This window comes from Diabrotica virgifera, chromosome 2 (assembly GCF_917563875.1).
Source record: "Diabrotica virgifera virgifera chromosome 2, PGI_DIABVI_V3a".
Taxonomy (NCBI): domain Eukaryota; kingdom Metazoa; phylum Arthropoda; class Insecta; order Coleoptera; family Chrysomelidae; genus Diabrotica; species Diabrotica virgifera.
Genome location: NC_065444.1, coordinates 170,973,528 through 170,986,430, shown reverse-complemented (window position 1 = coordinate 170,986,430; position 12,903 = coordinate 170,973,528). Strand labels below are relative to the sequence as shown.

Sequence of the window (12,903 nt, the reverse complement as noted above, 5' to 3'; positions counted from 1 at the left end):
TTTTTCAATAAGGTGGCGTCAGCGGCGGAGATACGAGGTAGCAAAGTTTCGAAAAGAGCATATCGAAATCCATAAAACTACCAATTTTTAAAACTCCCGGAATAATTTCCAGGTAAAACTACCAAATGATTAGACTATTATCAGTATTGGTTTTTTGCTTAGCTCACCCAACATTTCATTTCTAGTTTGCCGGTATTCATTGTATGATTTTGGGATTCTCGCTGCTCAGTATTTAAAACACCTAAGCTTTTAACATTAATTTAACAATTTCAAAATTATTATTTGATCACAAACTTTACTCGCCATATTGCATACAAAACAAAACAGTTAAGTTGAATATCATGTATTCTAGGCAGTCCAAATGCAAATAAAAAATCACAGCATAATTTGAACTCCAAAATTTAAACCACGTACTCTTCACCAAAAGAATACAAATGTGTTATTTAAGGTCTGTTTGCTTTACAAATTATTCAATACTTAATTTGTTTACTAGAAACCACCATTATGTGCAATTTGTAGCACATGGTTGCAATCCATAAGCGAAACAATGTTGTTTTCATTGTTTATGTATAAATATTTGAATTTTGATGATTAGTCCATATTGTCAGGCCGCTTCCGTACGAAAAATTTTCTGATTAGATTTCTTTGCATATTCTTGTTCAAAAATGTCCCCTTTTAACAAATCAGATGGTTGCCGGGCGAAATTTTTGAGCAGAAATTGTTTAAATAATCTTTTTAAACAAATTTAAAAGATTACTTTTTTTGCTCCGGAAAATACACATAGTTCCGATATGCGTTACCTAAAATTATGATAAACCATTTTTAATCGGAAATAAGCCACAATTTTACTAAAAAAATGATTTTATTAACGTTTCGAAGCCCAAATCGGTATAAGATAATCAGATATATAGAAGTAAATCGGAAGAACAACCCAGTACGAAAATGCTTTAGGAGTTTCAGAGATCAAAGCCGGATACTAAGCAAGAATAGGAAACTCCCTTCAAATCGACAGTGGATAGCTTATTAGTGATAACAAGGAAATCCTATAAATTTGGAAGTAATACTTCTATCATTTGTTAAATGACAAATCTAGCAGAAATACATCAAACATAGAAGCGCACACAGCTAAAATAGAAGACCAATACCCGACATACGAAGAAGTATGCCAGGTAAGTCATTACCCAGGCAGTGAAATAACTTTAATATTAAGGCACCAGACAGCGATGGTTACACATGCAGAGTGCTTAAAATGCGGAGAAAAATCTTGTACAGATCTATATAAGCTAAATGCATTTAGTGAGAAGAAACAATGCCAGATGAATGGAAAGAAGGGGTTTTTGAACTAATCCACAAAAAAGAAAGGAAAATTTATGTATTAACTGCCGGGGAATAACGTTATTAAATGCCACCCTAGAAAGTCCTTGCAAACATCCTGCTAGAAAGAACCAAAACATACACAGAAGAAATCGTTGGGGATTATCAATGCGGATTTAGACCGGGCCGCTCTACTATTGACCAGATATTCACAATAAAACAGATAATGAAAATAGGTATTTTGACAACGGCATCCGATTTGGACGTCGAAAGGTTAATATATTCTTTTTTTAGTAAAATTGTGGCTTAATTCCCATTAAAGATAGTTAATTACAAAAATGTCACAAGAAAATAGCTTCAGAACAACCTAAAATTATGATTAACGGATTCCGGATGAACGGATTCTGTTAATTTTTTTTATTATTTTAAATTATTCTTTGGTGTTTACACAGTTGGACAAAGGTTTACTCTTATTTTTTGAAACTTACTTTTTTAATTTAAACCGGGTGGAAGGAAAGAAAAAAATGTTTTTCTTATGTTAAGTTTGAGCCACCCTGTAGGAAGTAAAAGGTACAAATATGGGCATACATCGAAATCTTATTATAGTCTTATATTTTGTCCCTGATATCCTTAGAAACAAAGAAAATACACCGTTTTATTCTTTAACCTTCCGCAACTAACATAGGTTTTCTGAACATTACCTAAAGCTAACATCGGGTCTCAGAGACCGACATAAAAAAAATGTTTCCACTGACACACTTTCAAGCCTACGATTGTGTTTACTCCTTGAAGGAGTATAATTAAACATAGATGATACCTATTTTTAAATTGTTAAACCTCTTTAACATTAGCAAAGTACCAAAGAAAATAAAACAATCACATAACATCCAGTGGTGTCATGGTGCCGGAACGCGCCGGAACGGCGTTCCGGCGCCAGTGTTCCGGCGTCAGTGTCGAATTACCGACGCACTGTTTCCTCACTTTTGAAAGTTCGCAGAACTTTCGCAATCTTGGAGCGCGTTTGTTGCTACCTGTTGATCGCTACTGTGTGCCCTTAACATGACTTTTTTTGTTTAAAATGATCTAAAAACCAAAAAAAAAAAATTTTCCAGAATAAAAAAGTGAAATTTTGAATTTGTTTAAAAAAATTGTTGAAAACAATTTCTGCCCAAAAATTTCGCCCGGCACCCTTCCGATTAGTTTAGAGGGGACAATTTTGAAGAGGAATAGCGCAAAGAAACCGAATCAGAAATGTTTTCATTCGGGAACGGTCTCACAACATGAACTAGTTATAATGTTTCTTTCTATCAACTCTTAAAAATATTGCAATTGTTTTTTCGATATATTGGATAAAGTAACTTTCTAAGTAACTAAAAAACTACAGAGTAATCCATTTAGAACCATACAAAGGATTTCATATTTTACTCAAAACACATACTTATTAGAAAACCTAGCAGAGTTTAGGGCTTTAATAATCATTTCTTCTTTAATAAATTTACACATATTATATGTATAACCTTACAGCTTAATCAACAACCAGGTAAACTTAAAATATACTATTAATTCACACTACTTACCGGAGTCATTTCCAAAGTGGTTTCTAAACTGAATTTGGGAAAGGCGAGTTGAACAGTTTTGGACACTAAACTGTCATTTTCGACAATATTCTTAAAGTTTGCCAAAGTTAATTTCTTTAATGTAGCTTCTATAGAGTTTTCAGTATTTGAAAATGGAGGGAGAAGAATGTACATACTTATATTATCTCCCTTATACGGCATTTCCAAAATGTGGGCTCCCAAAGATTCAGACACGTCTAAAAATAATTTTGTCATTTTAATTATAATTACAAACTATTATAAATCGTATAGTGATTTTATACGAATGTAAAGTTGGACTACCTAACTAAACAATAATGTATCGATCGACTTTATCTAGGTTTTCGTGAAAAAGCGCCAGACGTATCAACTATTACTCCAAGAAGACCATCTGGTCATAGCAGTTTCTTTGGGAAATACTGATTCTGTGCGCGACATGAGTGAAGCAAATTGACATGTTGATTATCGTGATATTAATACAGCATTCAGAATTCAGAATAGCTTTGAATCAAATGCAACTGATTTTATATGATCATTTGGTAGTGAGAAAGATGTGTAAGTTTTGGTGTCCTCATAATTTCTTGACTGCTGTCCATAAAAAGGCTCGTACCGACTAGTGTTCAATACTCGAATGATTCAACAGAAACAAATAAAATATGACATGGAATGTTGTAACTGGTGATGAAACATGGATATATTCTATAAGTCCGAAACTGAAAATCACTTAACGGAATGTGTGTTTCAAGACGAGCCAAAGCCAATAAAAGGAGTTCGAGCTCGAGCATTGGCAAACAAATGGTCGCGGCTTTTTTATTTAATGCTTTTCTTTAGTTCAATCGTTTGGGTTAAATCTTTAGACGTTAATTTGACTGCCGTCTCTTTAATGCAAATGAATGAACATTTGCAGATATATGCATTTGCCGGAACAATATACGAAAAGTCAATAAAAATTTTTTCTTGATGTTTATTAATTTTTTAAATAAAAAAACATGATTTTAATAGAAAATTCTTAAATTCTCTTGTTTTTTACAATGTAGAAACTTGGAACTTTTACAGATTGTAGCTAATTATATCAACTATACATAATTTCACTTTTTATTATGTTAATTGTTTACGTTATCCTTCATAAATAAACAATAAAGTTTCAAATTTTTTGCAGATTCCGACTACTTTTGATGTCTGTTGATCGAGCGTTGCGAATCTATTCCATAAATCAACAAGTGCATAACAATAATTTGGTATTACAATTTTATGAGAAAAAGAACTCAGAAATGTTTTTGATAAAAGTCCAAGGTCAGATTGTAGACTCAACGAGAAATATCGACAAGATTGCCTTGGAAAGCATCATCCCATCAGATATAAATAAAACAGGTGGTCTTCCAAAAGAGTTGACGATTTTCGTAGGTGGCAAAGTCATGTTTCGGTCAAATGTCGACGCCGACGTTTCAAAAGGATTAGTACCATTGCATCGAAGAAATTATATGGCCTCATTTCCAACGAGCTCAAATGTATGATGATGATATTCCGTTGGTAAAAGTGAAATTCGATCAAATTAACGTCCACGTAATTCAACCGATTTATATCCAATTTCCAGCGAAAAAAAGTTATGGCACCGCAGAGAGACGAATGCTGTCCTTATATTGTCGTGGGCTTCGACTATCCTAGGCCCTATGCTCTTTAATTTAATCATGAATGAAATAATGAAAAGCGTAGAGAAAAAAAGGATAGGGAATGGGTAACAACGAAGTCAAAAAATTCTGTTAGGCAGGTCAACGCAATATTGATAGCCCAAGATAAAGAGAGTCTTACAAAAACTAGAACAGATTTAACACAAGAAAACAAAAACGGAATGCAAAAATGGAAAGTAAAATGAAAGGAGAAGTACAAAAAGCAAAAATTTATTGGCGATATATACTCGGTTCGCTGATCTCAGTTCCAACGGTCTACTACTTAACTTTAGCAATTACTTTTTGCTAATATTGGTTGGTTCAATTTTCACCGACTGTCAGTGGCTGTAAATTACTATACAACCAAGCATACGTGCTCATAGTCAATATTTAAACAAGAATATATTCACATGTAGTTTAAATAAATCAGGTACAGCCAAAATTTGTAACAAATAAAGGCAGGTGACACACTCCTCACCACGTTAGCGCCGCGGTACTTCCTCTCGTCCCCTATACAAGATAGAAACAAATTGTCTGGAATTTCTGTACCCACTGGATATTTTGCAACTCGTCTCAGCGACATTGAGCAATATGGAATATATCGAACAATTAGAAGCAATTTCGCCGAAACAATTGTCTAATTTTTTTAAGTTGCTTCATATCGCTCCACTAATTACTCCAGATTGATCCATCCGTGTTGTCGAGCAGTTATTGCTCAAAAAATTGCCCGTGTAAGCGTAACGTTAGTACTACTATAATATGACGATATCGAATTATTAACAGAATATTGCCATGCTAAAATGGAACTGCGCAGGATACATATAAGAATGAAAGACAACCGTTGGACCAAGCGAATTCTTGAATGGCAGCCAAGAGTAAGTACCTAACAGAAGTAGAGGGAGACCTTAAACCAGGTGGACTAATCACATCAAGCGAATGGTTTACTCTGCGCTATGGTGATACAAATGGTAAAAAATCCCAACAAAGAAAAAAGAAAATTCAAGTCGCACCGGGAAAATGTGTCACTTTCACGTTCTCACCATCTAGTGAAGATGAATTAAATGTACCGGATGTACCACTAGATTTGTGAGATGTACCACTAACCGTGGAGTCAACAGATGATGATAGTTCGTCTACTGTAAATATTCCATTGTCGACCTTAAAGGTAAAAATCGGTCATGTCGAAATGGTGGAAACTAACATTCACGACCTTCAAATAGGTAATTGGGTTCTCGTGGGTTTCATCTGCTTAAACAGTAAAGTTAGTTAATCTAAAACAGTTTAAACACGAGATTGCATTTGTAAAATAGTAACCAAAACCAATGAAAAAGAATTTGAAGGTTCTTTTCTGCGTTCAAGGTTAACGAGATCTGATAGAGGATTTATGTATGGCTATCTTGATGTTCCAGACATAATACATTCACTTACGAGGAAGTCATCGAAAAGTTGGAAGAACCAATATCATATGGACGTGGTCTTCTAAAATTTCAAATAAATAAAGGAATGAAGAATTTTATTTCTTAAGTTTTCTGATTTTATTTCTTATGTTTGCAGAATGATTTATTGTTCATGTTAAATACATTTTCTCAAAAAAAAGAGTTTCTATATATACCCGATAAAAATTTTTTTTGGTGTATTTATCGACCTCTTAAAGGAGGTCTATCGTTTTTGCAGTGAAATAATCAGCATGTTTCTTTTCACTACCTATCATAGGTGAATAGATACACCAAAGTTTTTATTCGAAAACTTTTTTACCAAAATACAATAACCGAAGGAAGATCATAATTTGAAACCCACGAAGTACTTTCTATTACTCTATAAAAAAAAGATACAGCTTCAAAGTTGAAAATCGTAGCTATTCACCCCGTTTTACGGTATCAGAAGTAGACTATATATAAGGTTTGTTCCAACACGACCGAGAACCGTCACTAAACGGTAATGCTCCTGCGCAGTAAACAAAATCCGTTCCAACAAAAATATGATCATCATCGGATCGTCCTTCCCACTGTTCCAACAAGAATTGTGATTGTGATCTTTCGGTGACGGTTTCGTGATGATCATTTCAGTAATCGGGCAGATGCTTGTGCTGGTTGGACTGACTTGCTCACTAGGATTTAATTCTTTAAATTTTTTGAGCCTTGAAAATTTTGAGCCGTTTTGCAAATCGAAAGCGGGAATTGTGATCGACTAAAAGCACACAAGCTGTCACCAACAAAAATGACAAATGATAATTTTAAAAGTCAAAAGGCAGATATCGAGCACTGAATTTATTAAATCTAGGGCAAGATTTAATAAATTCAGTGCTCGATATCTCCGTTTGACTTTTCAAATTCATATATTCGAGCATTCAACCATTTCCTATTTTTTTTTACAAATTATAATGATAGATAAATCAGTTATCAGTCAGATAACCGTTCCAACTTCGGTTTCCAAATTTCCGTCATGGGACGATATCTGCGCGATACAATTACGAGCATGCGCACAACAAACGGTACAAGTAGTTTGGTGACGGTTTCTGGACCGTCCAAAAGTTCCTGTTGGAACAAACCTATTATAGAGGGAAGTCTCAAACCAGTTTCACTGATCACATCAAGCGAATGGCTGGTCACGAATGGATGCAAAAAACAACGAACAGAAATGAATGGACACACTTAAGGGAGACTTACATTCTACGAAGGACGGAATAGCTTTTGATGATGATTAAATCAAGTATTTTTAATCTGTATAAGACCAATATTGACTTATGAATTAGGAAAAAGGTCTGGCAGTAACAAGAAAATGGTGGCGCCCAAAATCTCGACAGCCAGAATCCCGACACGCCAGTATCCCGACAGGCCAAAATCCCGACATGCAACAATCCTCGCACAAGCAAAAATCCCGACCACTACATTTTGAATATTTATTGTTTCCTTTTCAAATGCAATACTAAATCATATTATACAGTATTGAAATTGAAATAGTTATTTTCCTAACAAATGCAGGAAGTAATTCTTTTCCGCATGCGACTGCAGTTTGCCGAACGACGCGAAGCGGGAGTTCGGCAAACTGCAGTCGAGTGCGGAAAAGAGACTTTCTGCAAGAGTTAAGAACAATATTTTTTCTAAGAGTCTTTAAAAAATTACCAAATCTTAATCAATTAATTTAATTAATATGAAAATACATACACAAATTAATTCTTTGACAAGGTTGTCAAAACCAAACTTTCAATATAATTAGTTAGCATGACGACGATCTTGGTTTCCATGACGATGATTCAAAACGAATGTTATTGTCTACCGATTTGACTTTCGAATATTATGTCAAAATAATTTTATTTCATCGAATTGTCGCGTTAATTTCATTAAAACAGGAACACAATAAGATATATTTGAAATAAATTAGTAAATAATATCTAAATATTAGTTTATTGCATGTATTATAATTACTTTAAGGCCATATTCACATATCTAAATTAACACGCGTGCGGAAAAGTAAAAACCGCGTGCGGAAAAGTAACACGCGTGCGGAAAAGTGAAACTTTCTAAACTAAAATGCGTGCGCGAAAGTAGAAATTTTTGCACGCTCGTAGAAAAAATTAATTACTTACTAATAAGTACGGGTACTAATTATTACAGTCGGAAAAATGAAAGAATACCCATGAACGATCACATCAATCACTTATTTTGTATTTGATGTCTTTTTCTATACGCTGTGAGCTCGTACGTAGAGGGGATATTTAAAAATTCGCGAGCGCCAGTAGCGACAAGTCTGTAAACGTTTACTGGAAATTTGACATAAATGTCAAAGTTATTAATTTAAAATTAAAAATAAAAACATTAATTATAAAAAATATTAGTTGGTCAAAGCTGTGGTATATATTTTTACCTTAAATATACTTACGTGTTAAATACTGAATTTAAGTTTTTTTAATGTTCCGTAATATGTAATTATAAATTAATCTAATAATATTTCATCAATAGAACGTCAAAATTATCAGCAAAATCTTAAAACAATCGATTACAATTTAATTACTTTTTTGCGTTGTAAATATTAAGCGATAACAATTAAATAATAAATTTAAAAATTACCGGTGAAAGTTGCATTACTAATCCGCTAGGAGCGACACCAGCGAAGCTCAGAGCGTATAAATAACAAACGTTTGTAAAATGATCACATCAATCACTTATTTTGTATTTGATGTCTTTTTCTATAAATAACAAACGTTTGTTATAGAAAAAGACAGCAAATACAAAATAGGTGATTGATGTGATCGTTCATGGGTATTCTTTCATTTTTCCGACTGTATGTATTTTATAAGAAAAAATCATTATACACTTCATTTTATAATATAAAAGCTATACTTACTGAAATGGAAGGTTGTAACTGACATGATAATATCTATTATGTATATGAAAGTAATTTTATATTAAATGGTAAATACTTTTGTTTAGTAACAAAAAATAAAAAACAGATGCCCATAAACAAAACACCAGAAATAAATGTAATTATAGGTATATTAAAAAGGTCGGGATTATACCAAACGGGATATCAAACCTGTCGGGATTCTGGAGTATCGGGATTCTGGTGTGTCGGTATTTTGGCAGTCGGGATTTTGGGGTAGACCCCAAGAAAAAGGCTATTAAAAACGGGAAAGATGAGAATACTGGGAAAAATTACAAGAAATATGTTGACAGACCGAGTACAGGGTATAAACAAGTGAGTACTAAATCTGTATTGTATTGGCAAAGGTTGATATAACTGTTTAACCTAATTTTTCGGGACAGAATTTTGAAAGTTTTAATCAAGTTTTGCCAAACGGAATGTAATCAATATAAGAAATCAAGTAATATATTAAGTTTTACCTACCGAATAAGTAAAAAGCGGATATATCATATATAGTCATTCTGATTTTTAAGGGTTTTACCTTCATCATACACATACCAAATTCTACCAACTTGAAGAAATGTTACTAAATAACATATCAAGCAAATAATCGGACATATAAAAAAATCGGACATATCAACCTTTGCCAAATCACTACAGAAATATAGAAGAAATAAAAAATATGAAAAAAAAATTTAAGAAACGCTTTTCTTTAGTTATGAGTGACTAAAATTTAAAATATTATAAAAAAAATAACTAAAAAGCAAAAAATAAAAAAATCAAACTCGAAGGATTATTTGAAAAAAAACGTTCGTTAAAAAAATGAAAAAATCGAACACATTCGTTAAAGAAAACGTGGGGCGCTATCCTCAAACCCTTTATTCGATGAAGACGCGCCCCTCGCTTTTCTTTAACGAATGTGTTAGATTTTTTCATTTTTTAACGAACGTTTTTTTTCAAATAATCCATCCTTCGAGTTTGATTTTTTTATTTTTTGCTTTTTAGTTAATTTTTTTATAATATTTTAAATTTTAGTCACCCATAACTAAAAAAAAGCGTTTCTTAAAAATTTTTTTTTCATATTTTTTATTTTTTTACTTTTTAGTCTTACACTTTTTAACATTAAAATATATCGTCATGTTTAGAAAAGGTTGTAAGTATATGACAGATACATTTTTTGCATTTATTTCAACTTTTGATACATATATTGTACATTTTCTGTACATTCTTCATACATTTCTTGAATCAAAATCATTATTTACACCTATTACCTTTCCATCTCTTCTAATACTTTACTATTGCACGGTGTAGACCCTGATAATTTCTCGCAATGCAGTTCTTCGATGCGCAAGCCGTCTAAAGGTACGTATCCATACAAGGGTAAACCTCGCTCGGTGTAGTAGCTCCACATAGTGTATACGTCGGTGATCGCCGCCCGGCGCTTACCCTCTTCGATTCAACCGGTTTGCGGTTTATATGTAGGGGAGCGCATGCCGTATCCATTTGAGCAGCTACACCGAGCGGGGTTCATCCTTGTATGGATACGTACCTTAATGATCGCACTCGGCTCAATGCAACGTAAGCTTTGCAGGATTTTAAGCCTGTCCTTACGCAAACACTTTCGTTTGCTCGAACCTTGCGTTTTATGGACAGTTAAAGCCCACGACAATACTAAGGGCAGCATTCGTCTCTCTGCGGTGCCATAACTTTCTTTCGCTGAAAACTAGGTAGAAATCGGGCAGAAACTTAATAAATTTGAAACTTTATTGTTTATGTATAAAGCATAACGTAAACAATTAACGTAAAAAGTTAAATTATGTATAGTTCATATAGTTAGCTAAAATCTGTAAAAGTTTCAAGTTTCTGCATTGTAAAAAACAAGAAAATTTAAGCTTTTTCCATTAAAATCGTTTTTTTTATTTAAACAATTCATAAACACAAAAAAAAATTTGATCGACTATTCGTGTATTGTTCCCGCGAATGCATATGTCTGCAAAATTTCATTCATTTGCATTGAAGAAAAGGCAGTCAAATTAACGTCTAAAGATTTGACGCAAACGATTGAACTAAATAAAAGCGTTTAAAAATGGAATATATTAACATAATCGAACAAGCAGAATAAATTCATCATTTACAGTGAGGATAAAGAAGAAGAATTAAAATAATACAATAATTTCGGCTTACCATGTTTAAATGTTCCTTCGACATGCATCATATCAACCATAATCTGCTTTGTGGGACTCACATAAAACACTTCTTGTTTGGTATATTCTGGTGGAAACTTATTCTCCCACAACCCTTTGAAATATGCTGCATTTACCAAAACCAAATTTGTAGATGAGTCAATCGTACCAGGAGGAATGAGATCTTTAATCATATTGTGTGTAACATTTTCTACCCAGTGATTTATTTGTTGTCTAGCAGCTTCGGGACTACTTTTAAAATCTTTCATTTCCAATTCACTTGGAAAATCATTTAATACACATTCGCGCACTGGTACTTCGTTTTCTACATATATTTTGTTAGCGCTGGTGAATTCATAAGGTGCACTTTTGGCTAGAAGTTGGGTCACGAATTTATCTACTTTATAAGCGGCGTAAATGTCTGCTTTCTCCTAAAATTAAAAATAATAAATTAAAAATACTACTACAACCACTAACATTTAAAATTTTAATAATATACTAAGAGAAATACTAAATGCAATCCGCTAAACACAAATGTCGGTTAATAATATTAGGTTTGTTCTAGCATCAGTTTCAAACGGTTTGAACCCATCAGCGAATAGTCGACCAGCGCGAGTAGAGGTGGTAGCACTGGTGACTGTATTATGACTCACTGACCAACTGTTTGCTGACGGTTTCTGACTAGTTTGACTGTTTGCTTGAACAAACCTAATATCGTATGGCATTTTTGCCGGGAGATCCTTTCGGATTGTTCCGGCATCAATTGCATCTTTAACCCTGTTACAAAGTTGTAGAAGTAACTTTTCAACCATGAGGAATAATTCAAATTTACCGCGCCGTAATGCTCGTTCATAATTGGTCCAACCTCAGGCAAGTTTCCTCCACTGTTTTAAAATTTTGACACTATTGACATTTATGAAATTTTGACACTATTGGCATTTTATAGGTTAATTAAGTTATATCGGCGATTTTTGTCTTTTCTGCGTTATTTCATTAATTTTTACATTTTTTGTCTTTTTTTATATAAAAATCAGTTGTTTTTAGAACTCTTTAGCGACGTATTAAATAGCGACTGTAGTAAATATAAGATTCAAGAAACTACAGAAAAATGCAGCTAAACAAAAGATAGACTATACTGGAAAGTACAAGAGAACAGGTAAACAACAATCTTAGAAACCTCGCTGCAAAAAATAGGAACACAGGCAATGTAGAGGACAAATGGATGGAGATAGAAAAGGCCCTTATGACAGCTGGTGAAGGCTCCTTAGCTCCAAGCAAAATTAAGAAAAAGGAATGGATGGCAAACGAAATTTTGTACCTCATGGAGGAAAGGCGAAGAAATAAAACCAACAAGACAAAATACAAAGAAGTGAACCGTGAGATTAAGAGAAAAATTAGAGAAGCCAAAGAGAAGTGGGTTCTGGAAAACTGCAAGGAAATAGAAGAATATGAAAGAAAATACGATAGCTTTAACATGCATAAAAAGATCAAGGAAATAACAGGTAAAAAAATGAAACAAGCATCCATCGTAAAGGACAAAAAAGGTAAAATAATTACAGATTTAAATGAAAAACTGGCAAGATGGACAGAATACATTGAAGAACTTTTTGCAGACGAAAGACCAGAAATAGCAGTGGCAGAACCTACAGACGACACAACAGGGCCTGAAATCCTAAAAAGCGAGATATAATATGCTATAAGGAACACAAAAGGGGGTAAAGCTGCAGGACCAGATGAAATTCCTGTAGAATTGTTGAAACTTATAGATGACGACACACTTGA

General features: G+C 33.4%; 1 protein-coding gene across 3 annotated transcripts in view; it reads right to left on the bottom strand.

The window, feature by feature from the left end:
• LOC114335594 (serine protease inhibitor 88Ea) overlaps nt 1–12,903 on the bottom strand; it is a 164,680-nt gene that overhangs the window by 62,223 nt on the left and 89,554 nt on the right. For all 3 annotated transcript variants that reach the window (XM_028285846.2, XM_028285844.2, XM_050644098.1), the window contains exons 3-4: nt 11,123–11,552; nt 2,892–3,127 (exon numbers count right to left, since the gene is read on the bottom strand). In XM_028285846.2, coding sequence (XP_028141647.1) covers nt 2,892–3,127; nt 11,123–11,552 — 666 coding nt within the window. The remainder of the gene's footprint in view (nt 1–2,891; nt 3,128–11,122; nt 11,553–12,903) is intronic.